Below are 25,978 nucleotides of genomic sequence, written 5' to 3'. Positions count from 1 at the left end.
CTGTCAGAACTGAAGTTATGGGGCTTCCTGGAGTTTCTACTCACCTGTGCTCTGCCCCCCTCCCCCTAGCCTTTGTTTCCCTGATTGTTGGAGCTCTAGAAGAGTTTCTGGAATCCCTTATTTGTTGCTGAATACTTTGAGACAAGAGTCCTTTTCAGCTGGCTGCAGGTCAACATGTATCCTGTTTGGCTGCCAGTCCAAACTCTCCACTACTAAAATATTAAAAACCCTCCAATCTCTGTCTTGCTTCAGTTTCTCCAGCATTACAACATAAAGATAGTTAATATTTGGACCTGTTTTGGGAAGGAAGTCATACTCTCTTAGTAGACACTCTGTTAGCATGTATCTGTTAGTAGAGATATAAATTAGTCCAACCACTCTGAAAAGAAACTTGGAATGATGTTTTTTTAAAAGTGACTAAATTGTCCATACAATTTCTTCTAGGCAATCAAAATGAATAAAAGTTCTCAAATGCCTAGTGTTCTTGCTGATACTTTTTGTATGATCAAAAAATCACAAATAAAGGAGTTGTCCATCATCAAGAAATGGCTAAAAAACAGTAGAATATTACTACATTATATGAAATAACTAACAAAAAAGACATTTGTGGACTAATGTAGAGTAAAATAATCTAAAAAAGGAAAAATATATATACATGATCAAAAATTGAAGCAAAATCCCTGGTACTAAAAATAACTATACAGGGCCTCACTAAAGTTAATAAAAATGAATCTTATTCTTCTTTTCAAGGAATATACGGTTGAATTATTGGTTATATAATGTTAAGAATTGCATATATTGTCAGATTCAATATAAATGGTGCTTATTTTGCCAAACTGTGCTTGTCCTGGGTAGATATTTCAAAACTTACTGAATGTAGCTCCTTAAAATGAATGCAGGCTAAATGGACTGGTTCCTCAGGGAACTATGATATGGATTATAATTACAGGTGTGATTGTAAAAATCAATTGTTATCTAAAACAATATCTCTTTAGGACTTCCAGTATTAAATTCCTTTGCATAGATAGACTTCATTAAGAATTTATCTATGGTAAATTCAAGTGTATCAAAAAAGTAATTTCTTAATGTAAAAATAATTTAAATTGAATACAGAAGGAAGAATGGCTTCTTGTTTTGCTTTATTTTCATTTACATTTTAATTTATTTTGAGTTTATGTTAAAAAAACATTTCTAACACATTATAGAAGAGGAGTATATTATTCAAGCAATCATAGAACTTCATTGATACATAGAACTTGATTTATTTTTGAATTATGTAATAAATTTAAATGCAATCACATAGCAATCTTTCAGTGAAGGACCTGGTAGCTACATTTTTTTCCCCTCCAGAACAACATTATGTGGTATTTCAATTAAATATCTAATTTAGGCAATTATAATTTCCTTCACTGCTATAAAATATAATTACAAATGGAAGACTACTTTCAAATCTTATCTATGGCAATATATACAAAATTATTTTCAAAGAAAATCTGATAAGTGGTTAAAACAAAACTGATTGTCTTTCCTTCAAATCTTTCTATACAATTTTCTATTTCTGTCTTAGGTAGCAACATTTTTCGAAACTCTCAGGTTTACTCAAATTGTATCTTTTAAACTCCCCTATCTAACCAATTGCCAAATCTTGCCCTTTATTCCTCAGACAACATTTTATGAATCTGAGCCATTTATACCATTCATATATTTACCATATTAGTTCAATTTTCCATCGCTTCTCACCTAGATTACTATTATATCCTCCTAATTGCTCTTTCTACATTATCATTCTTAACTCTAGTACACCCTACACACTGGTGCCAACTTAATTTTCCTTAAGTCATACCAGGTCACTCATCTACTCAACAAACTTTACTGGTGGTTCTTTATTGGCACTAGAATCAACTAGAAATTCCTCCATTTAGCTATGAAAGTTTTTTGCAATTTGGCCTTAGCGATCTTTCTAATCTCTTTGCATACTAGCTCCTTCTCTCTATAATCCAGCCAAATTATCCCTTCTATTCTTCATACTTGACACTTAATTTCCTGTCTTTATGCTTTCATGACTGCCCTACATACTTTAAATGTACTTCTATGTCTCTACCTGACAGAGTACTTCTAAGATGCAACTCAAGTACTATCTTCTTCAAGAGATCTTTTACAATCTCCTCAATTTTGCATACCATTTTTTTAATTCTTTGAATACTTGAATATGTTTTTACTCTCCCCTTTTAGAAGATAAGGTCCTTGGGAATGGAAATTGTTTCATTCCTTGTGTTTGTATTCCTATGATCTAGTTTTTTTTTTGTTTTTTTTTAGTTTTATTGTGAACCAGGGACAAAGTTCTTGGTACATCATAGGTGTATTCTTCATTTATTGAGATGATGACAGTGGGGTTGAGAAACTGTAACTGATTCAGTTTTAAATAATTTTTGGATCCATTGTAATTTCACATTTTGATATCAAGTGATAGTGAAAATACACTAGAATAAGTGAACCATTGAATTCTCTTACCTCTTAATCTCTTCAATCTCTGTTCTCTCCTCCTTCTCCTTACAACCAACAGTAACGCAAACAACAGCAAAACTCCAACCAAAATGCAGGAAATAGTCACTAGCATTTTTAATCCTTCATTGGTTGCCAGCCCTTCCTCATTTTGGACAACTGATTTAATAAGTGGAGGAATTGTGCCTGAAAATAAATCCATAAAATTAGATTACTATGAAGAGAAAATGATATAGTCTTTATAGATAGTAGGGTATTAGAAAAAATCAAAACACTGATACCTGGATTGTCTTATAAAGTTGCTTAATGAGAATATGATGAATTAATTTACTAAATTTACTCATCCTTCCTACATATAATACTATTTTTTTTTACCTCACCATTTTGTACACCAAATAGGGGTCTCTAAAACAAACCAATGGAATTTGCATTAAATGGATTTCACTTAGTAATCAATGCACTCCTGGGTATAAGAAATGTTCTACTTGAAGCTAAGGATGTATTTGTAAATGACAAAAGAATTGATTTGGAATTCAGTATTTTCTAGACTGTTCCCAACTCTACAATTGGTAGACTATTCCAAAAACAGCAAAGCCAAAAAAAAAAAAATGGAACAATAAATTGAGCAGGAAGACAGTTTGAAGGGGGATTTTAACATAAACATAAATGTCTGCCTATGAGGAAAAAAAAAAAAAAAACCACCAAAACATTTGAAACTAGTTTTCATGATTTGAGGAGTCAATCTATTTCAGCAAAAGTAGAAAACTATTTTCACTTTTCTTAATGCCTTATTTTTATGGGTTATTTATAATACTGGATAAATTTATAGCATGATTTCTCTAAGAAGAAAATCTGAATTATAACTAATAATATGAAACATAGGTATAATATGTATGTGTGTATGTGCGTGTGTGTCTGTGTGAGTTCACTGTTATAGAGAACCATCCTCTTAATAAATTCTCTCTACTAAAGCAGGTCAGCATCTTTTCTATAATTTAAAATCTTAGAGAATTTCCTAAAACACTGAGATTTTACATGATTTGCAAAAGGTCACATGCTCTCTGTCTCTATCTCTCTGTTTTTCTGTCTCTGTCTCTCTGTCTCTCTCCCTCTGTCTTTTTCTCTCTCCCTTTGTCTTTGTCTCTCTCTCTTCCTGTCCTCCTGCCTCTGTCTTTCTGTCACTGTCTCTGTCTCTACCTCTGTCTCTGTTTCTCTGTCTCTATCTTTCTGCCTCTGTCTCTGTCTCTCTCCCAGACACAGTAGATATATAACAAATATGTATATATATGCATATATATATGTATATTTCTAAAAGAAGATATTTGTTATCTCCAAGTATAGATAAACACATTTAAGTGTATAATCTTTTTTGATGGTCATAGAAGACATAGTGACAGCAGAGCATAATGAATAAAATTGAACAAATTAGGAGACAACTTAGAAATAAAAATGTGAAAGATTTCTCTGAAATGTATTTTTGAACAGTTAATATTTAATTAATACTATTTAATAACTCTGAAAATTCTGTATTTTTTCACGACAAAGTCCATTCAATGAGGCAGCTCATTGGTACCTAGACATAGTACTAGGCTTAGAATAAGAAGATCTGAGATCAAATCCAGTCTTAAACACTTACTAGCTGTGTGACCCGGGACAAGTCATTTAACCTTGTTTGCCTCAGTTTCCTCATCGTAAAATGAACTGAAGAAGGAAATTGCAAACTATTCTAGTATCTTTGCCAAGGAAACCCTTAATGGAGTCATGACAAGTCAGATATAACTGAAATAATTGAAATAAAGCAACAAAAATCAATGAACTACAAAACAAAAATCAGCTTTAAGACTGCTTTTTTGCCTTTAAAATATTCTGATGGAAAAGAAAGAATCTAAATGCAGAGCTATCAGTAAAAGAGTAGAATGAAAATTCAGTGAAAAGTATGCACAATATCCTTATTAGAAACATCAGTGGCAGAGTATTTATAGAAGTATTCTAGGAATATGGACCATGGCTTACACCAAAAGGATACAGATGTAAATAATGCATGGGAAATCAGAAATTCTATATTAGGACTATGATGTTAAAGAGATTCTAAAACCTTTAAGATAAAAAAAAAAAAAAAAAACAACCAAGTAATTTCAAACAAAATGTGGAATGTATTCATGGGACTTGAATTGAATTTTCAAAATAATCACATTTAGAAAAAAAGAAAGAAGGTTATTAGATTTTATATTTGAAGACAATTAGTATGGTTATAATATTTTGAGGGACTTTTGTTATTACTTTTAATTATCTTCTCTTTTTTTGATGGTATTTAGATAGAAATAATTGAAAATGTTGCTATCCTCCCATTTTTTTCATATTTAAAATGCTTACTATTCCCCCAAAGATAAAATAATTGATTTTATAACTGGATAAAGTTATTGAGATTTAAGCTGTTACTTTGTTGACTTACTGAAAGAATCCTGAGTACAGCTCAAGTAGAAGGCAGAACCAAAGGAATAATATTCATCTAATCTTGATTGGATATGATTTTTGCCATCCTTTATTAGGTTCTTATATTTTGAATGATTTTCATTCTCTATAACTTAGATAATTTTAACATTTGTGGTGGTGACAATATGACAAAAATATTTATATATATATATACAGTTAGATATGAGTATTTGTTATTGTGATGTAATGTTTGGATCAAAATATTTATAAAAGGAAGAAAGTAATTATCATTTTATCTAGTCAGTTATATTATGGAAGGTTTGACCATTTAAACTTTTCATAAAATAAAAAAGATACCAAATTCAGCCAATCAATTGGGAAAAATTATATAAATTACACTGACTCAATTAATAATTATTCTGCTAATTGCTATAATGCAGAACACTGAAGCTAATAGGCTGATCTTCCTAACACTATTGTTATGTTACTAGGCCTAATGATAGACCACTATTATATGCTTACTTTGTTATATCAACTAGTTCAACCACTGTAGTTTATATTATTAAAAAATCTTAAAATAATCATGTACATCTTGATAACATTCATTTCATTAATTCAGAAGTCACCAAAATCTCTATTACAATAAAAATACACAAAAAGAAAATAATTTATGCTTTAATATGATCACCTATCTCCTACTGATCCCCAACTAAACAGTTGTCATTTTATTCTCTTTTTAAACTGCTGATGAAATGAATCTTTTCTTTTTAAAACTAGAATCCTACTTCTGCCTTGAATATAACACATATATGTCTTTTTTATATACGAAATAATTTAATAGAAAGCATTCTTTTTTTTTTTTTAAAGAAAGCTATTGTTTACATGTCACAGGGAAATAAATGGGGGAGGGGCAGAAATAAACTAGTTATCATTAGTTATTGTTTACATAAAATCCTTTAATAAGAATCTTTCAGGAGCAGCTAGATAGTACAGTAGATAGAGCACTGGCACTGGAGTCAGGAGGACCTGACTTCAAATCCAACCTCAGGCTTTTAACACTTAGGAGTTGTGTAACCCTGAGAAAGTCATTTAACTCCAATTGCCTTAAACAAAATAACATTTTTCAGTATCAATGAAGTTATCACTTAAAGGAGATAAGTCTTGGCTCTTAATCTTTTAGCTTTATACCATGATAGTAGGTTCTTTCCCCTAAATTTATATAGAGTCAAAGTGAGCTCAAGAAGCAATGAGCAAAGAGCTTGAAGAGTGACATTAAAGCCCAATAGTAATTACGGCTTTTGTTCCAGATGAGGAGAATGGAAGAGTTCTTAAATTGAAATATAAAGTTACAGATATAAAATTAGGATGCTTACTGCCATCATAGTTAAGTGTAGCAAATTTGGCCTGTTTCTCTGCACAACCAGCACTGTTGCACACCCTCATTTGCAGCTCATACCAGGTAGCCTCTTGCAGATCATACAAAATGTATGACTTCGAAAGTGATGTTCGTTGAGCTGTTGTCCAGACTGTCGTCCCAAATGGCCTATACTCCAGAATAAAAGAAGTGATTGGACAACCACCATCATTCCAACCAATGAGATTCAACCTCACTCGAGTGGTATTAATGCTGGCAAACAGTTCTTGCTCCTTTGAAAATTGTGGCTCTAGAAAATAGTATATATTTTAATATTAGTATTTCAAATAAAGATAATAAAATAAAAAATAAAATGAAGTCCTGTATTTTTCTTTAAATTTTCTCTCTTTAAAAAAACAGTTTAATTTAATTGTTACATAATTTGAATAAAACAAGTGTGGAAACTATCATTTTCAACTTATAGGACAGTAGTATATTGAGATATTATTGGCAGCAAAACTATATCACTACAATCACAGAAGCCAGTTTTTTAAAAATTCAGTTTAATGTTATTTAATATAATTGTAAAAGGAGCAAAATCATTACTTCCAATCTTAATTTGCATTGAGATAAATCTTAATGTGTGATCTAGAACATGTACGTAATTTGGTATGATATGAAGGGACCTCTTCACAAAAAGCTCTTTCTCATACAACAATACTTAAACTCCATTAATTAATTAACTTAAAAATTCAAATGCTTTCTTATTGATAAAACAATGTGAAATGACTAGATAATTTCTAGGGACCTTTCTAACACTACTCATTTTATGATTCTACTTAGAAGAATTATAATTTACCTATTTACCTTCTTTCAGGTAACTGAAATATATATACATACACACACACACACACACACACACATATATATATAAACTTGTCTGGGAAGAGAGAGGGAAACCAGGGAATTAAAAGGGAAGTGGAGACATTAACTAATATATACTTCACAATTTTTTAAACATATTATTGATCACAAAGTCCATGGTTTTCCAAGTATTTCTTATTTCTACATACTGATGAAGTGGCTAAAAAAGTAATTGAAATATCTTTTAAGAATAGTTCCTCTCTTTCACTACACTGATGCACTATTGAATATAACCATACACATTTACTCACAATTGCATACATATTATACATAAAAGACAAAATCTGATTCTTTGCTAATTCTAACTAAGAGGCTAGTGTTACTATCCATGATATAGCAAATGAAGGCAAAAAAGAGAGTAAACAAACCTTTTCCTAGTGTTTTTGCTTCTATGATTTCACTTATGCGCCCTGGCCCAACTCCATTTTGAGCAGTAAGTGTAAACTTATACCAGGTGCCACACTTCAAACTTTCTAATCGATAAGAACGTTCACTAGGACTAATTGGAAAACTACCCCACTGCTCACTGTTATCTTCTGAGTACTGCAATATATATCCTTAAAGAAGAAAAAAAAAAGTTAGCACCATTTGGCATCAAGTATGGAACCTATTAAATACATATTTTCAAATTAAAACATCATTTAAAAGAATTTGTATTGTGAAATTGAAAGTTGATTTTTAATTCTATTTAGTTAAAAATTAATGCTTCTTACACTTTCAAGTTTACTTAAGTAACTTCAGGTCACTTGGATCCCAATTCTACTCTTGTGATTTGTAGCTCCACATAGTTTTTTGACATATACCTCCACACATGTAAATTTTACTTCTTACCCACATTTGGGATAAACATGCTTAACCTAAAAATCAAGCTGATTTAATCTAAACTGTTGTGACAATTACTATTATTTCAGAAATCATATACAAAGTGAAAGTAAAGTCTAGAGCTGTTTTAATGACCACATAGGTACCAAAAAACCTAAATTTGGCCTGAAAAAGAGACTTTTAATTGTCACAAAGTTAGTATTGTTTATATGAGTGCTTCAGCAAAGCTGAAAACTCACTTGGTGGGTGAGTTTGCTAACACACTTAAAGTGCTTAGGGTAAAGGAGAATTTTGCCAACAAGTGTTTTTGTGTTATCTATTTTTCTTTCAATATCAGTTAGCATTATTTTGACTAACTTGTGTTTAACTTCAATTTGTCTACCCATCTTTTTCTCTTAACCACAGAAAAATGTATAAATCAATAAAAAAATATGAGTTTTCTAATCTTCATGAGCTTAGAACCTGAGCCATTTGGACACATTCAGTTTTAAGGTTTTTTTTTTTTTTTTTTTTTTTTTTTTTTTTTTTTTTTTTGAGATAACCCCTAATATTATCTGTGCTCAACTATAGAATGGTGAACTGCTTATCTCAGAGAATATCTTCTGCTTTGTGTATCAAAGGACTATAGTTCAGATCCCTTGTTTCCTAGTTCCCTGCCCACCTCTTGGGAATGTGACTTCCTGACAAGCATCTGCCCAAATTCCTGCCTTTTCTCATTCCTTTGTTTGAAAAGTATAAATATGTCCCTCTTAGACTTTGAACAGATCAGAACATTGACACCCTTCCAGCTTAAAAGCTTCTTCTCAGGCAATAAATGCATTTGTAATCTGTGCAAACCATAATCAGACTTTGGTTCATTCAGGTCCTTCTTCCTTTCCCTTTTTATTTCTTCCCTTTCCTCTGTTCTTCCTTCCTCTGACATAAATAATTTAGGAATTAGTTTTGCATGATTATTCATATTTTTAAGAAGTCTTGTTTTCTTATTTTCTTGATGGGTAGGGGTGAGAAGAAAAGAAATTTTGGAACTGAAAATACTTAAAATATAATACTTTTTGTTATGTTACTGATACTATATCAAACATCATTTGTGTAGTGTTTGTAAATTATGAGAACAAAGAGAAATATACTTCCAAATTTCATTCCTTCTGCTTTTAAAAAAAGAATTGTCTAAGAAACTCTGAAACTGTCACAGAGGATACAAATGGTTTTTTCTGAATCTTTGGATTCAGGAAAAATGAGGTAGAAATTTTTAAGACAACTATAATTTTTAAAAAGAAAAATATCATTAGAAAACTATGAGTATCTGCCAAATGGAAAAATAAAAGATTTAGGCTTTATAACTCCAGGGATTAATGAAATTATATTTTTTCTTTTTTGATTTCATTAATGATTCACTCATAATCCCTGCTATACATTTTGTATATTCTAGAACAGGACTCTTGTTATTAATCACAAGTAATAGTAAATATTTGAAAGGCAGTATTCTGCAGTGGATAGGAAGCTGGCTTTGGATTTGGGGATGTTTAATATATAATAGCTGTGTGATTAGAGGAAAGTTATCTAACCTCTTAGTGCTCTAGGAAACTTTCAAATATTACAAGGAATCAATGAAGTACCTATATGCATTTATCCAGAGAATTTCTACTTTGAAAGTTTCCCATTTTAAGGAAAACACAAGTCCAGAATTATCCCCTTCCCAAATCACTCCAATTACATGCACAGTACTATTTCTGTTAAGATGATTCCAAGCTAGGGATCCAATTACATAGGTGTAGAATTTCTTATACAAATAACTAGTTGTCTGATGGTTAGTTGGAATAAATTAACACAATAACCAGAGGGTGAATTTGTTTCTCTCAATGGATTGTCATTGTTTGTATGTGATATGTAAGAGGTACCCAGAATTGAGTTGTTAAAAAGTTAATGTTAATGAAAAGTTAATAGTTTTTATCCTCTTACCTCTGATAGAACTGCCACCATTATCTCCTGGTATCCAGGAAAGGGTGATTGAAGAAGATGTAGTTTTAGATACAGTTAGTCGAGGTTGATCTGGTGGAACTAGAAGGAAAACATTTTGAAAAGATAGATAGTTAGTGTTCATCACAAATCTTTTCTTACAAAAACACAATTCATTTCTGCCAATATTTCTAATCTATCAGCTAATCAACTAGCATTTATTATGAAAATACAAAGCATGAAACAATCCCTACTCTCCAAGATCTTCCATCATTGGAAAGAAAAAGTACAAAATTTCTCAAATAAAATAAATAAACTAGATTTGTATTAAATTTTATTATTCATTGCTTGAATTATTGAATTATCTTTAAAATATTGAATTATCTTTAACTTTAAATATAAAATATCCGCTTTCATTTATCATACTGATATAATTATTATACTAAATAAGTAAATACCATATATAGATCTCCCATGGGTTGAAAAGAGAGAAGTATATATCCCAAAAAGGAAGCAGAGAGGGAAAGAGAAGTTTTGCTAAAATTCAGTTTTCTCATAAATACTACAAATATCTTGTGTCTCCCAAGTCATCTTATCTCTAAGTACAATAGATTTATCAACATTTAGAAGCATATGAAACTGAAAGTATCTTGGAGTATGATGAATCCAGATTTTTTCCTCTTAGAGCATATAACTTCTTGAAATTTAGTATTATTTTGAAATGACTCATAAGAGTTATTGTGATAAAGAAAAGGTTTGAGAAATTTTAGGTCAGTTCACCAGAGTCCTTTAAAGAGTCTCATATTAAATTCTTTTTATCCTGTGTTCTAAGTGACATATTCCATAATGATCTTTAATAATCATCTTAAGAGTTATCAACAAAAGGCTTTAATTTTCAATATTGTCTGTGAATGTCATAAACTCATTCAAGACAAAAGTGAAACATTCATCACATTTGCAGGAAGTTTGGATAGCATAGTTCTATAATGCTTAAGTAGATTCAGTAATAATACAGCCTTGAGCAGGAAAGGAGAATTTTTTAAAAAGTTGCTTATAGTAATTTCCCCGTTTTTTCCTATTCACATGAATTTCATAATCTTTGGTTCTTTAATAATTCCAGGTTTTAAAGAAACAGCTATTGTTTTCTAATTTATAAAAAAGGGTAAAAGAAGCTGACAGCAACAGTTATTATTAATACTTGTACTGATGACTTAGTAAGTATCCTTCCAGGCTAGTCACTGTATTACATATCTGGCTAATTTTGTCTTATTTGAAAAAGAATGTTACTTGTAGAAAGCCAGAACTCTGGAGAAGTATTCTTGAAACAAGGTGTTAACTCAGTGGAATTGATGAGATAATTGTTCTCTAGTGTACATATACTTAATACTTAGCATGATGATGTAATGGTTCTCCAATTCACACATACTTAGTGTGCTGTAATGATGTAATTATAATAAAGTACATAAGGCTAAGAAGAACTGGAAGATAGGTATTCCATCTTTGACCAGCCTCATGGCTGTCCTGCCTTCATCATTTTTCCACTAAGACCAAGGTCTTGGGCTGATACCAACATCCTCCAGAAAGCTAGCCCGAACATTACATTTTGGCACCCAAATGTGGATGTAAGGACTACAATCAGCAGCTCAACTGACTTGATCATAAGTTCAGTCGAGAAATCCCTGTGACCAGGAAATAGGATGAGTAAACTAATCACTTTTGTTTTTCAGCTTAAATGGGGCAAATACTAAGAAAAGAGCTTTCTCCACCACAAGGAAAATGGGCAGCAAGCATAGTTAGGTTAATAAAGAAGCAAGTTTTATTGGTAACTTGTGAGCAGATCATTGGACTCTTAGATAGAATGCAAGTCTTCTTGGTTCTCTAAGCAGAAAAATTAGGCCAGAGAAGTGGAAACTAGTGGGAGAGCAACTAATTGAATATTACAATGATAATGGTCCTGATGCAATTCCTGAGAAAACATTCTATATATTCAACATAATACAATTGGTTATAAGGAATTACATAAATTCTAAAATAAGGAAAGAGGAGAAAGAGCAGGAGGGGTATGGTATCGACAATTCAGTTGAAAAACATGAGGAGTTGGACAAGAAAGGAGTTAAGTACAGTGCTGATGAAATTAACGAGGTGGTGCTTCTCAGTGAGCACCACCCATGAAGCAGCTTTGTCCACCCCCATGACACTATTACAAAAGGCATTAATTAAAAGCTAAAAATGAAGGACAGGATATATATGATGTAAAAACAGAAGCACACCCTGTTATTGAAGAGTTTGACTCTTCAGGTCAAGAAAAAAGAAAATATACTCCATTTAATTTGGAAATTATCAAAGATCTGAAAAAGGCTTACACTCTTTATGGGTCTATATTATTTTATGTTAAGATGTTATCAGAGAATTTGACTTTTGAAGTTTTAATCTCCAATGATTGGAAATCGATAGCAAGGACATGTTTAAAACCTGGACAAAACTTGTGTCTTTCTGAGTATAATGAATTCTGTAGAATACAAGACCAATGAAATAGGCAACCTGGAGTTAAAATACCAGTCACTTTTGATCAACTAGCAGGTTTAGGTCTTTATGCAGACACTTTAGCACAGATTAATTATCCTATAGCAGCATATGAGCAAATTACTGCAGCTGCTGCTATCAAAGCATGAGTTACCCTCCCAGGAAGACAAGATAGAGGGGAAGCCTTCACAAAAATAGCTCAATGTCCAAATGAATCCTTTGCTGATTTCATGGGACATCTGCAGATAACTATCATACAAACTACTGGTGAAAATGTAGCAACAGAAATTATGATAATTTGCTAAGGAAAATGCTAATGAGGTTTGTAGAAGAATGATACTAGGACTACACAAGGATGCTCCTTTAGCTGAGATCATAAGATGTTGTGCTACAGTGGGCACAAATGCCTTTTATACCCAGGCTATGATGCAGACTTCTCAAGATTTGAACATGGGTAGACAGGGTCCCTTTTGGCAAGGAACTTCCAGAGAGACTTGTCAATGCTTTTAATGTAGTAAAGTAGGGCATCTGAAAGCTCAATGTTACCAGAGAAGACAGGGTGGGAGAACAAGACCCAAAATCCTACGTCCAAAATTCAACAGAGGCTTTCATTGGGAATAACAATGTAGAATGACTCTGGGAAGCAGGGCCCAGCTCCAGGGCTCCAGGTAAAAAAAAAAACACTTGGAGCATGATGGCTGCTGATGTTACATCCAGAGAGTCTTTAGAAGTTCAGTACTCCAACATGATCAATCAGCTGAGAAGCAATCTGATGGGAGAACGGGATTACAAATGGGAAGAATAGAGTTGTATGCAGCTGGGACTACTGAGATGCTGGAGAGGTGAAATCTGTCCCTGTCTGGCCTATGGATCCTTTGCCTACAGGCACAGTAGGCTTGACCATTTCACCTCCTGAGAGTGCTTACAAAACAGTGTTCATCAATATACTGATGTGGGAAACTGGGGAATGTGTAGCTAATATCCCAGTCACTAATATAGGTAGACAAAGTGTGACTTATCAACCAGGAGAAGTAGTAGCATCAGATTTACTGATACACACTCTTGATAGACAATCTGGTGATATTTACCTAGATTTTTGACTCCCAACAACAGAATCCAGGAATATTCTAGACTGCAGCTGTTATAGCTGACTGTCCTATACTCACTATCCATATAAATGGTGTACTATTAGAAGGATTGGTAGACACTGGTGCAGATCATACAGAATTATTATTTCTGCTGTGTCTTCTACTCAAATCTCTCCGACAGATTCTTCTTCCTGTAACGAACCGTTGTCTCCAGGTAGTTGCTGTTAACTCTTGTCCAGAGAAGTGACTTCCCTTCCTGCAGAGAGCCCCGTCAAGCCTGATGCAATGCAGAGTTTTCTTCTATCTCTGGGTGTCCTCTTTTTTATTCTCCCAGAGAATGAGCGTGGGATAATGCAAGGGCTTCTGGGAAGAACCACTTCAGCCAATGAGCTTGCTCCTTCTATCAAGTCAACCTGAGTTCTCACCTTGTAATTGTCCAACCTGAATTCTCACCTTGTCACTATCCAGACAACCTGAGTTCTCACCTAGTAATCCTAACAATTATTAGAGGTACCAACTGGCCCAGTCACTGGCCAACGATTAAGGCAGACACCTACATGTCTGGTGTAGGAGGATCAATAGCAGCTGAAGTTAATGCTACACCTTTGAGATGGACTTTTGAAGGCAATACAGGAGTTTTTACTACTTTTATAGTTGAAAATATCCCCATTAATCTGTAGGGAAGAGATATTTTACAACAATTATGATTACAAATGAATTCTTTGATTTTTTAGGCAGGGCTGCTGTTGAAGGCCTGCCAACACTTTCACCTATTCCTATCCACTGGAAAACTGATATACCAGTGTGGATAGAAAAGTGGTCCTTAGCTAGTGATACAATTCAGGCCTTATTAATATAGTACAGGAGAAACTTGACCAAAGACACCTACAATCTTCTCTAAGTCCTTGGAATTCCCCAGTATTTGTTGTAAGAAAGAAATCTGGAAAATGGAGGATGTTGACTGATTTAAGAAAGGTAAATGAACAGATGGAAACTATGGGAACTCTTCAGCCTGGACTTGCATCTCCTACTCAATTGCTTAAAGAATGGCCTTTTTGGGTTATAGGATTAAGGATTGTTTCTGTTCTATCCCTTTAGATAAGGAGGATATAAAAAGATTTGCCTTTTCAGTGCCCAGTGTTAACTTAGCTGAGCCTTATAAAAGATATGAATGGACAATTTTGCCACAGGGAATGAAAAACAGCTCTACTATGTGCCAAATTTATGTTGCTGTTGCTCTTATTCCAGTAAGAAAAGCATTTCCAAAAATAATGTTATTACATTACATGGATGATATCTTCAGGTGTGTACCTGATGAGCAAATGTAGGAAGCATGTCTACAAAAGACCATAGAAATACTAAGGAAATACAAATGGCATATAGCTCCAGAAAAAATTCAAAGACACACTCCTTTTCATTATTTAGGATATGAAGTATATCCTAAGGTGCTTACAGTACAAAAGCTTTCAGAACAAAGAAGTTGAACTGTTAGGATTACAAGGTGAGAACTCAGGTTGTCTGGACAGTTCTCTGATGTTAGGTGAGAACTCAGGTTGTCTGGACAGTTCTCTGATGTTAGGTGAGAACTCAGGTTGTCTGGATAGTTCTCTGGCTCAATCTCCTGTCTGCCGGAGCCAGGGCATCTTTGTCAAAAATTAGAAAATTAATGGTATAGAGAACTAAATTTAGAAGTTCTCTAGGGTTACCTGTGGCTCCCCCTTTCTTTTGTTTTTGGAGGAGTGTCTTAATGTCTCTGTTTCTTCTTTCTACTATTGTCTGACCTTGCGGATTAAAAGGTATTCCAGTGGTGGAAATCTTGTACTGTGCACAAAAGTGTGCAAAATGTTTAGAAGAATATGCAGGTCCATTATCTGTTTTTATTTCTTGTGGCACACTCATAATTGCAAATGCTTGGATAAGAAATTCAGTGACGACTCGGGCTGTCTCTTTTGACATTGGCACTGCAAAAGTTAATCTTGAAAAGGTATCTACTACCATATGGATAAAAGACAGATGACCAAAAGATTTATAGTGGGTCACATCCATTTGTCAGATTTCATTGGGTCTCAAACCACAAGGATTCTTTCCTGGAGGGAGTGTAGGAGTGTGGAAAGGAAGGCAAGCTGTTCAGCTTTTTACTATGCTCCTTAGTTTCCTCTTTTGTTATTCCAAATTGTAAACGTAAAGCTCGAGCAGCCTGATGATATTTAGAATGAGATTCTTGTGCTTCCTGAAATAAAGGAGTACTGGCTAACATAGTTAAAAGGCTATCTGCCTTTGAATTTCCATCAAAAATAGGATCTGGAAGTCCACTATGTGAGTGGACATGCAAGATATAAATCTTGCCTGGATGCTTTCTCACTTGCTCTTGAAGTTCCTTAAAGAGCTGATAAATATTAGAGGCTACAAATTTTATTTGGGCTATGGCAATTTTTTGTACTACACCTACTGAATAGGCTGAACCAGTAATTATATTTACGTCTCCTGGGTAATAAGTAAGAGCTAGCATGATAGCAAATAATTAATTCTGCTGAGTGGACTGAAAAGGAGTCCTGACTACTCTCTTTATGGTTAAATCATGAGAGCATACTGCACAAATATTTTCTTTGGAGGCATCTGTAAAGACTGTTGGTCCTTTAAGAAGAACCTTAGAAACCTTTTCTTCAAAAATCTATCACCAATTATGTAGTAGCCATCTTTAATGGAGACCCATGTGCAAAATTTGGAGCTGTGGCCAATAAAATTTACCGTTCTGGAATGGTCTCACAGCATACATTAATTTGTGCATTAGTATAGAATGTGTATATTTTTTCAGGACTTATCCCAGATAATTGTACTATTCTCTTAATGGCCTTTAATAAAATTCTAGCCACAAGCACTGGGTAAGGAGTAAGGCTTTGTTCTGGTTGTGCTGGGAGGTCACCCATTCAATCACACTATCTCCTTAACGAAGGACTGCTGTGGGTGCCTCTTTTGTAGCAAAAACTGATATTTCCAAGGGTTTTTGAGTGACTCTTTCAACCACATTGGATAAAGCCAGTTCAACTTCTCTCAAAGTCTCTTGTGCTTCTTTTGTAATCTGGCATGGTAAATTTAAAGCACTGTCTCCCCTTAAAATGTCATATAGAGGTTGCAGTTGATTGGTAGTTAAGCCTAACACTGGAAGCATCCATTGGATGCTATTAATTTTTGGAAATCATTTAAGGTGTTCAACTTCTCTGTTCTTAAAGAAAGCTTTTGTACTGTGAGTGTCTTAGAATATACTTCATATGCTAAATATTGAAAAGGAGCTTGTCTTTGAATTTTTTCTGTAGCTATATGCAGTTTGTAATACTTTAGTGTTTCCATGGTCTTTTGTAGACATGCTTCTAACATTTGTTCCTCAGGCACACATCCCAAAATATCATCCATATAATGTAACAATATTACTTTTGGAAATGCTTTTCTTACTGGAGCAAGAGCAGCAGCAACATACATTTGGCACATAGTAGGGTTGTTTTTCATTCTCTGTGGCAAAACTGTCCATTCATATCTTTTATAAGGCTCAGCCAAATTAACACTAGGCACTGAAAAAGCAAATCTTTTCATATCCTCCTTATCTAGAGGGATAGAATAGAAACAATCCTTAATGTCTATAACCCAAAAAAGCCATTCTCTTGGCAACTGAGTAGGATATGGAAGTCCAGGTTGAAGAGTTCCCATAGTTTCTATCTGTTCATTTACTCTTCTTAGATCAGTTAACATCCTCCATTTTCTAAATTTCTTTTTCACCACAAATACTGGGGAATTCCAAGGACTTGAGTTGTTCAAGTTGTTCTTTCACTATGTCTAATAAGGCCTGAATTTTATCACTTCTTAAGGGCCACTGTTCTACCCACACTGGTGAATCAGTCTTCCACTTAAACGACTTTCAAATATCCTTGGAAATACCAGTTTTTGTTACAAAAGAGGCACCCACAGCAATCCTTCATCAAGGACACAGTATGATAGAGTGGGTGAACCTCCCAGCACAACCAGAACAAAGCCTTACTCCTTACCCAGTTCTTGTGGCTAGAATTTTATTAAAGGCCATTAAGTGAGTAGTAAAATTATCTGGGTTAAAATCTGACAAGATATACACCTTTTATACCAATGCACAAATTAATGTATGCTGTGAAACCATCCCAGAGTGTCAAATTTTGTTGGCTACAGCTCCAAATTTTACACATGGGTCTCCATTAAAGATAACTCAGCTATTAAATAAAGGGCAATGGATTTTTGAAAAAAAGGTTACTAAGGCTTCTTTTAAAGGACCAACTATCTTTACAGATGCATCCAAATATAACATTTATGCTATGTACTCTCATGATTTAACTATAAAGAGAGTAATCAGAACTCCTTTTCAGTCCACTCAGCAGAATGAATTATATGTAATCATGTTAGCTTTTACTTATTATCCAGGAGATGTAAATATAATATCTGATTCAGATTATTCAGTAGGTATGGTACAAAGAATTGCCATAGCCCAAATAAGATTTGTTGTCTCTAATATATATATATCAGTTCTTTAAGGAACTTCAAGAGCAAGTGAGAAAGCATCCAGGTAAGATTTATATCTTACATGACCATTCTCATAGTAGATTTCCAGATCCTATTTTTGATGGAAATTCAAAGCCTTCTAACCCTGTTAGCCAATGTTCCTTTATTTGAGGCAGCCCAAGAATCTCATTCTAAATATCATCAAGCTGCTCAAGCTTTACATTTTCAATTTGGCATAACAAAAGAGCATAGTAGTAAGAGCATAATAAAAGCCTCTACAACTTGCCTTCCTTTCAATGCTCCTATGCTCCCTCCAGGGGAAAACATTTGTGGTTTGAGATCCAATGAAATTTAGCAAATGAATGTGACCCATTATAAATCTTTTGATTGTTTGTCTTTTATCCATATTATAATAGACACCTTTTCGGGATTTACTTTTGCAAAACCAGCAGCAAAATCGACTGCCCAAGTAGCCACTGAATTCCTCATACAAGCTTTTACAATCATGGGTGTGCCACAAGTAATAAAAACAGATAATGGACCTGCATATACTTCTAAACATTTTGCACACTTTTGTGCACAGTATCAGATTTTACACACTACTGGCATACCTTTTAATCCTCAAGGACAGACAATAGTAGAGAAGAGAAATAGAGACATTGAGATACTCCTCCAGAAACAAAAGAAAGGGGGAGCCACAGTAATCCTAGCTCTTTATATCATTAATTTTTTGATTTTTGATAAAGATGCACTGGCTCCAGCAGACAGGTTTTATTACCCACCAGAAGGGCAGTGTTCAGTTCGAGCAGCTCTACTATCTTTAGATAATCACCAGGTGATGTAGAGAGATCCAGAAAGTGGTGCATGGAAGGGACCAGACAAGTTAACTGCTTGGGGGAGAGGGTTTGCTTGTATCTCTACAGATGGAGAAGGAATCACATGGGTCCCAATGAACTATTCACCTTGTTCATCAGAGAGAGATGGAGAAGACCCAAGAAACATCAGATGGTTCCATTGTGGATTGTGCCTACTACTGAAAGAACATGGCATTTATGGCAATCGACTCATGAACAGCAAAAATTGTTGATGAGACTGCTGCAGAACTTCAAAACCAGCAGGAATCATTGGATTCCCTAAGACATGAAGTAATGGACAATCCACTGGTTTTGGACTATCTCTAGGACTTATGGACATGTATAATTCCTCATGTTGATTCATGTTGTTTATTACATCACTATTAGCCTGTGTTATATTACTGTGTGCTTGTGTAATACCTCCCATGCTGATGGATTTATGTATGCCTGTTTCAATTAAGATCCTTCAGCCCAGAGGAAACTTGTTAACAATATCTGTCTTGGTGTTCTCACCTCCCTGAGAAGTCAGGGAGGACGTGATCACCTGTGTTCTAAAACAAAAGAAAGCAGGAGAGAACTCTGCAAAAGCATATTGAAACAAGGTATTAACTCAGTGGAATTGATGAGATAATGGTTCTCTTGTATACATATACTTTGTACTTAGCATGGTGATGTTATGCTTCTCTAGTTCACATGCACTCAGTATGCTGTAATGATGTAATTACAATAAGGTATATAAGGGTTAAGAAGGACTGGAAGATAGGTATTCCATCTTTGACCAGCCTCATGGTGGCTGTCCTGCCTTCATCACTTCTCCAGGAAGACCAAGGACACAGGCTGATCCTGAGGTCCTTCAGAAAGCTAGCCTGAACATTACAGTTACTCTCATAAGAGACATAGAAAAAATGCAGAGAACAACACCAAGACCTTTATACTTACTCATTAATCTTTAAAAAATTGACTGACTTGTTCTAGGTTTTGTTCTAAAGAAAGTTTTGCTTCACTTAAAATTAATTCATTATTATATTTGATGGCACAATATTTGCTGGTTAATTCCCAATAATGGTGGACTAATTGTTACAAAAATTTATAGGCATCTCAAATGTGAAACACCTTTAATATGCTTAAAAATGTCAACCAATACCTTTTGGTTATAACGCACATACAATATATTATGCAGTGATATTTCATTACAGCAACACAATGTTATAAACTGACAATAAGTTCAAACTTATGTATTAACTTAAAAGCTGGAAATCTTTAATATTAGACTAAAGATTTCTAACACAACTAAATGTTTTTTTTTAATTTAGGAGATCGCAAATATGTCTTCCTTTTATTATATCACAGGGCAGTAAATTATTACTGATACAGTCAAGTTATTATGGAAGATGATTATAGAGTACCGAGAATCTTATTTTGATTCAAGTACATAATTCTTTTTTTAAATTTTGTTTTCCCCCGTTACATGTAGAAATATTTTTTCTGTACATTCATTTTTTTATATATTTTCTCATGAATCATATTGGGAGGGAAAAATCAGAACAAAAGGGAAAAAACATGAGAGAAAGAAAAAACAGAAGAAAAAGAAAAAAAGTCAATATGGCATGTGCTGATTTACATCCAGTCTCCATAGTTTTCTCTCTGGATGTGATAGCATTTTCAAACCAAAGTTTATTGGGATTGCCTTGGATCAGTGAACTTCTGAGAAGAACTAAGTCTGTCATATTTGATCACACAATGTTGTTGTTACTGTATACAATATATTCCTGATTCTGTTTGTTTTGTTGAATTATCAGTTCACATAAATCTTTCCGGATCTTTATAAAACCAGCTTGTTCATCATTTTTTTTTTTTTTTTTTTTCCTGAGGCAGTTGGGATTAAATGACTTGCCCGGGATCACACAGCCAGGGAGTGTTAAGTGTCTGAGGTCAGATTTCAACTCTGGTATTCCTGACTTCAGGGCTGGAGCTCTATCTACTATACCAACTACCTACCCCCATCATTTTTAATAGAACAATAATATCCCATTACTTTCATATACCATAACTTTTTCAGCCATTCCCCAGTTGATGGGCATCTACTTATTTTCTAATCTTTGTCACTACAAAAAGAGCTGTTATGTGCGTCCTTTTCTCTCTATCTTGGGGATATAGTAGTGGTACTGCTAGATCAAGGGTATAATCAGTTTTATAGCCCTTTGGGCATACAACTGAAAATTTCCCCTGAATTCTGAAACTCAAAAAGCTTATTTTATGCTTTGAGTATAATCAAATCACTTCAAATAAGTATGTACTTCTATTTACAACTCTTCAAGAAAAATCAGACAATACACAGATATGTTGCAATAGTTTATGTGCATATTCAGAATTTATTTGTTGAAAAGAACAAAATTAGAAAAAAAATTTTAAAATATCTTTCCCTACTATCATGCTAAAAACCTAATTTCTTCCTAGGATTATACTGTTGTTGTTTTTTAATCAGTTTAGAGTAGTAGTCCATTTGTTTGTATGCTCAGTAATGTCCCTTTTTGTCTTCATTTTTAACTAGGTAGATAAGTTGCTTTTTTTTTTAAACAAAAATCTCCCAAAAGAACAATTTCTTACCTTGTACTTGCAAATTTAAAATAATTTCATCTGATCCCCAATTGTTATGGGCAACACAGCTATAATATCCAGAATCCTCTGCTTTCACAGTGCGGATGACAAAACTGCCATTGCTGAAGATGCTTCTTCGCCCATCAACCATTACTAGACTGGGTATCCCGTTACTACCTCACAGGAAAAAAATGTGAACAAATTTAACAAATTAAAATCAAAATTAGTTAAAACTGAGGAAGAAAATACAAAAATTCCTTTAGAAACTAAATTGAAATTTGGATACAATACAATCTCATATTTTTTGATTATTCTTTTTGGCCTGGAAGTACAACTTCCTTGATGTGGAAACTTTCTATTAAATAACTCATGTTACTTATGAAGTCCAGTGTTGTCTGCAGCAATGAGAGGTTAAGTAACACAACCATGATTTCATAGCTAATATGTATAAAAGACAAGATTTGAATCTAGATATTTCCTTACTTCATGGTGTTCCTTTCATATTCTATGTGACCCTAAAATGTGATAATATAATTAATGAGAATTAAATTAATTTTTATTTCTTTGTTTTGTTTTAATATTTCAGGACATCAAGAGAGAGAATTTTAATTTTATTTAGTTCCCTACTCTTGTACATATGGAGATACTTAATGCTCAATGGGAACTTACATTATTTTATTATCCAGCACAAATTCTTATTTCTTCAAAGAGGAATTCTTTGGATCAAAGTGTCATTTGAGCCAAAAATGCTCCAGGGGTAATTCAATGAATTTTATAATCTATTAACTTCAATTTGCTTTGTTTGTCCATTGTGGAAGTCTCTTAAATTACAATTCTTTTCAAATATTGAGGAATTTATGATTTGTATTCAGTCAAAAGAAATGCATCATAGACACACCCATGGATTACTTACTCATTTAAAGAATGACTACTTAGTAAAATGTATACTTTAACCCAGAGAGTTTTGTTATTTACATTGAATTTTAATTATAAGTAAATTAATGTTAACTAGATATTTTTTCATGCTAACATTTTCTGCTTTTTTTAAAGCACAGTTTGGGCATCTGCAAATATATTTATATTATGAAATGTAGCTGTGAAATATAAATGCTCTAGGTATATATCCTTTTGTCATGTATAGAGGGTCACAGACAGTGGGGAAACTCTGGATAAGGTATTAAGACCCTTCAGCCTAGAGGGAACCTGATAAGAATGTCTGGGTCTGGTTCTGCTCTCCATCTTCCCTAAGGGCTCTCTACCTTTGTCAGGGGGCAGTGACAACCTGTGTTGAGATTGAAGCAGAATGCTACCAGATGGAAGAATGATACCAGGTGGCAAACTATGTACAATAGCAAATTGTTTGTGGTCCCACATGACACTGTGTTGTTTTTGTTACATTATATAAAGGGACACATCTTTGAAATAAACAAACTCTGTTTTCCACCATCCTTGGGAGTCCCGCCTCATCACTTCTCCACTAGGAAAGTATATTTTAATCACCCCAGCGTAGGGGCTCTAGAAAGAAATGGTATGTTTTGTCACCCAACGTGGGTCTCTAGAAAGCAGGACACAATAGTCATGTAACTGAGTCAAAGAGTGTAACAGTTTAGAAACTTTTTGGATATCTAAGATTAGTACTCTTAAATGCCAAAATAGATTTCCAGAATGTCTAGATCAAATCATAGATCTGAAACAGTGCATTAGTATGCCTGTTTCCCCAAAGACCCTTCAACAACTGTTTTTTATTTTTTTTTGTCATTGTACATTATCTCCTGCATGTCCAATAGATTTTCAGAGTTTTTAAAATTTTGATTTCTTTAATTATTAGTGATTGAGAACATACTTTTTCATATGGCTGTTAGTAGCTTGGATTTATTCCTCTGAGAACTACCTCATTATGTACTTTAATTATTTATTTGGAAGTCACTCTTACACATATATGATTCAGTTTGTTATGTTTTGGGTAGGAGATTTGTGTCAAAGGAATTTGCTAGATGCTTTTCCCCTCCCAATAATGTTTTTTGGCTTTTAATTTTAATTGCATTGAATTTGTTTGTACCTAAACTTTTCATTATGGAGGGTTTTTTTGGCAGATAGTTTGAGATGGACTATGTCTTAATTGCTACCAGACTGCATTCCAATTTGCTCAACAATTTTTGGTGAATAGTGAACCTTTCCTGGGTAGTTGGGGATCTTTGATTTTATTGAATACAATGCTCACATTTAATTGTTTGTTGGGCTTATTATCTCTTTGATTATTAGATGCTGCTAAATATTGCTTTCCCACTCCCTCACTGCCCATTTATTCCTTTGACTACCATTATTTCTTCACATAAATTTTGATATTTTTAAACTTCATGATATAATCCTTTTGTAGTATTATTGGTATTTCATAGAATGAAACAATTTAGTTGATATTGAAATTAATTATTAATTGAATAAATACAGGATTTTCCCTCCTTTGTCTTATTCAATTTAATTTTCTGAGATTGGTTTCTTTAAACTATTATTTCCAATTAATCAATTTTATTTTTTAGAAGGAAAATATTGATTTATTTAATTTAAATAGTTTTTTTTTTGTTGGCATATAATTGGTAATAATAGTTTTTAATTATTGTCTTTATTTATAATTCATTTATTATGATTCTTCCTCGACTCTGAAAATTTGGTCTTGTTTTCTAACATCTTTTATTTGGCTAGCTTAGCTATTTTATTATTAATGTTTATTTATTAGACTTAGATATTTTATATCTATATCTGCTTGTCTGTTTATTTATGGAAGGGAGAGAAAAAGACAGAGGTACTGTGTCAAGCACCAAGTATACAAAGACTTGTTATTTAATGCTAGTGGGATAAATGGAGAAGGATCTTGAATTTATGCAATAAATTCAATAGAAAATGTGTAAAACAGATATTCAAAGAAAAATGATCTAAGAAAACTTAAGAATGAAGAAGTAACATTGAGCTAGAGGATAATCAGGTAAGACTTGATGAATTGGATGGTACCTGAGCTAGGCTTAAGTGAAGAGAAAGATTTCAATAGGTAGAGCTGAGAAAAGAGCATGTTATAGGAGTAAATAAGTAAATAATTAAAAATATAATTGCATGGTAGGATGAAAATCATAGGAAGTCTACATACTGGGCAAAAAATTTACATTTTACACGATGGATAAGAGGGAGCTACTGAAGGCACTTAAATAGGGAAGTGGTCATTAAGAAAAAAAATATTTTGATAACCATAGAAAGAATTGATTGGTGAAAGGAAGAGACCAGAAGAATTATTAGGAGGTTACTTCTCACAATAGTGATGTCTAATAAGATTTCCTAAAAGATAAAGTTAAATAAATAACAGCTGGATAAAGGTCTTAAACAAAGTAAGGGCAACACACATATTCTTATTTGTCTATGTAAACCATATAGCTTATTATCAAATAATTTTAAGATTTTCTCAGAAGTTAAATATTATGTTGCTGGTTACCTATCTTTCATCCATTTCACTGTAGGTGATGGATCCCCAACGGCCTTACAAGGGAGGACAATGTCTTTCATCCATGGGGTAGTTACAGTACCACTGAAAGTCAGAATTCTAGCTGGAGCTGAAGAAGGAAAAACAAAAAAATTGATTATAAGATACTCTTAAATATAGAATGACTCTTGGCTTTCCTAAATGTAATGACATAAAATAAAAGACTAGGGTAATATAGTTAATTAATAACATACCATTTCCTTATTTTTTTTCCCTAGTTCATTGCTTCTATTCTTATCCTAGCTGCACTAATTTTGTTTCTGTAAAAGCTTTTCAATTTTATCTTTTGTTTTTGCCTCTCTTCCTTTTTTTCTGGTTAAGAATCTATCCCTTACCCCAAATTGTGAAAGGTATAAAATCTGGCTTTATTGTAATTTATTATGATATGATCCTTAATATTCAGATCTTATATATATATATATATATATATATATATATATATATATATATATATATATATATATATATATATATATATATATATATATATATATATATGGAATTTATTTTGGAATATGATGTAGGAATTTTGCCTAACTCTAATTTCTGCCAGATAGATTTCAAGTTTTGCCAACAGTTTTTGTCAAATAGGAACTTCTTTTCTAAATAATATTTTGGGGTTTATTAAATCCTGTTCATTCTGATTTTTATTTTTTCTAGTCTATTTCATTGACTTAAAAAATAACAACAATTAGTTTCAATGATTATTGGTTCATAATATAGCTTGAAGTCCATCCTTAAATTCTTTTCTAAATTTGTAGGTGACACAATGCATAGAGTGCTGAACTTCATGGTTATTTATTTCTTCTGCTAGCTGACTCAGCATCTGTCCCATTTTATGGGCTAGCATAACTGTTTTTTTGTTATTGTTGTTGTTTTG

General features: G+C 33.1%; 1 protein-coding gene across 4 annotated transcripts in view; it reads right to left on the bottom strand.

The window, feature by feature from the left end:
* DSCAM (DS cell adhesion molecule) overlaps positions 1-25,978 on the bottom strand; it is a 750,733-nt gene that overhangs the window by 45,902 nt on the left and 678,853 nt on the right. For 3 of the 4 annotated variants that reach the window (XM_074300489.1, XM_074300491.1, XM_074300490.1), the window contains 6 exons: positions 25,051-25,168; positions 21,582-21,745; positions 9,995-10,093; positions 7,582-7,770; positions 6,309-6,599; positions 2,512-2,688 (listed from right to left, as the gene is read on the bottom strand). In XM_074300489.1, the coding sequence (XP_074156590.1) occupies positions 2,512-2,688; positions 6,309-6,599; positions 7,582-7,770; positions 9,995-10,093; positions 21,582-21,745; positions 25,051-25,168 (1,038 nt within the window). Of the gene's footprint in view, positions 1-2,511; positions 2,689-6,308; positions 6,600-7,581; positions 7,771-9,994; positions 10,094-21,581; positions 21,750-25,050; positions 25,169-25,978 lie in introns of those variants that run through there. The other variant, XM_074300492.1, reaches the window with a different exon arrangement.

The sequence above is a fragment of the Sminthopsis crassicaudata genome, chromosome 3, assembly GCF_048593235.1.
Source record: "Sminthopsis crassicaudata isolate SCR6 chromosome 3, ASM4859323v1, whole genome shotgun sequence".
Lineage (NCBI taxonomy): Eukaryota > Metazoa > Chordata > Mammalia > Dasyuromorphia > Dasyuridae > Sminthopsis > Sminthopsis crassicaudata.
Note: the sequence above shows the minus strand (reverse complement) of the source record. Positions and strands in the feature narration are given on the sequence as shown.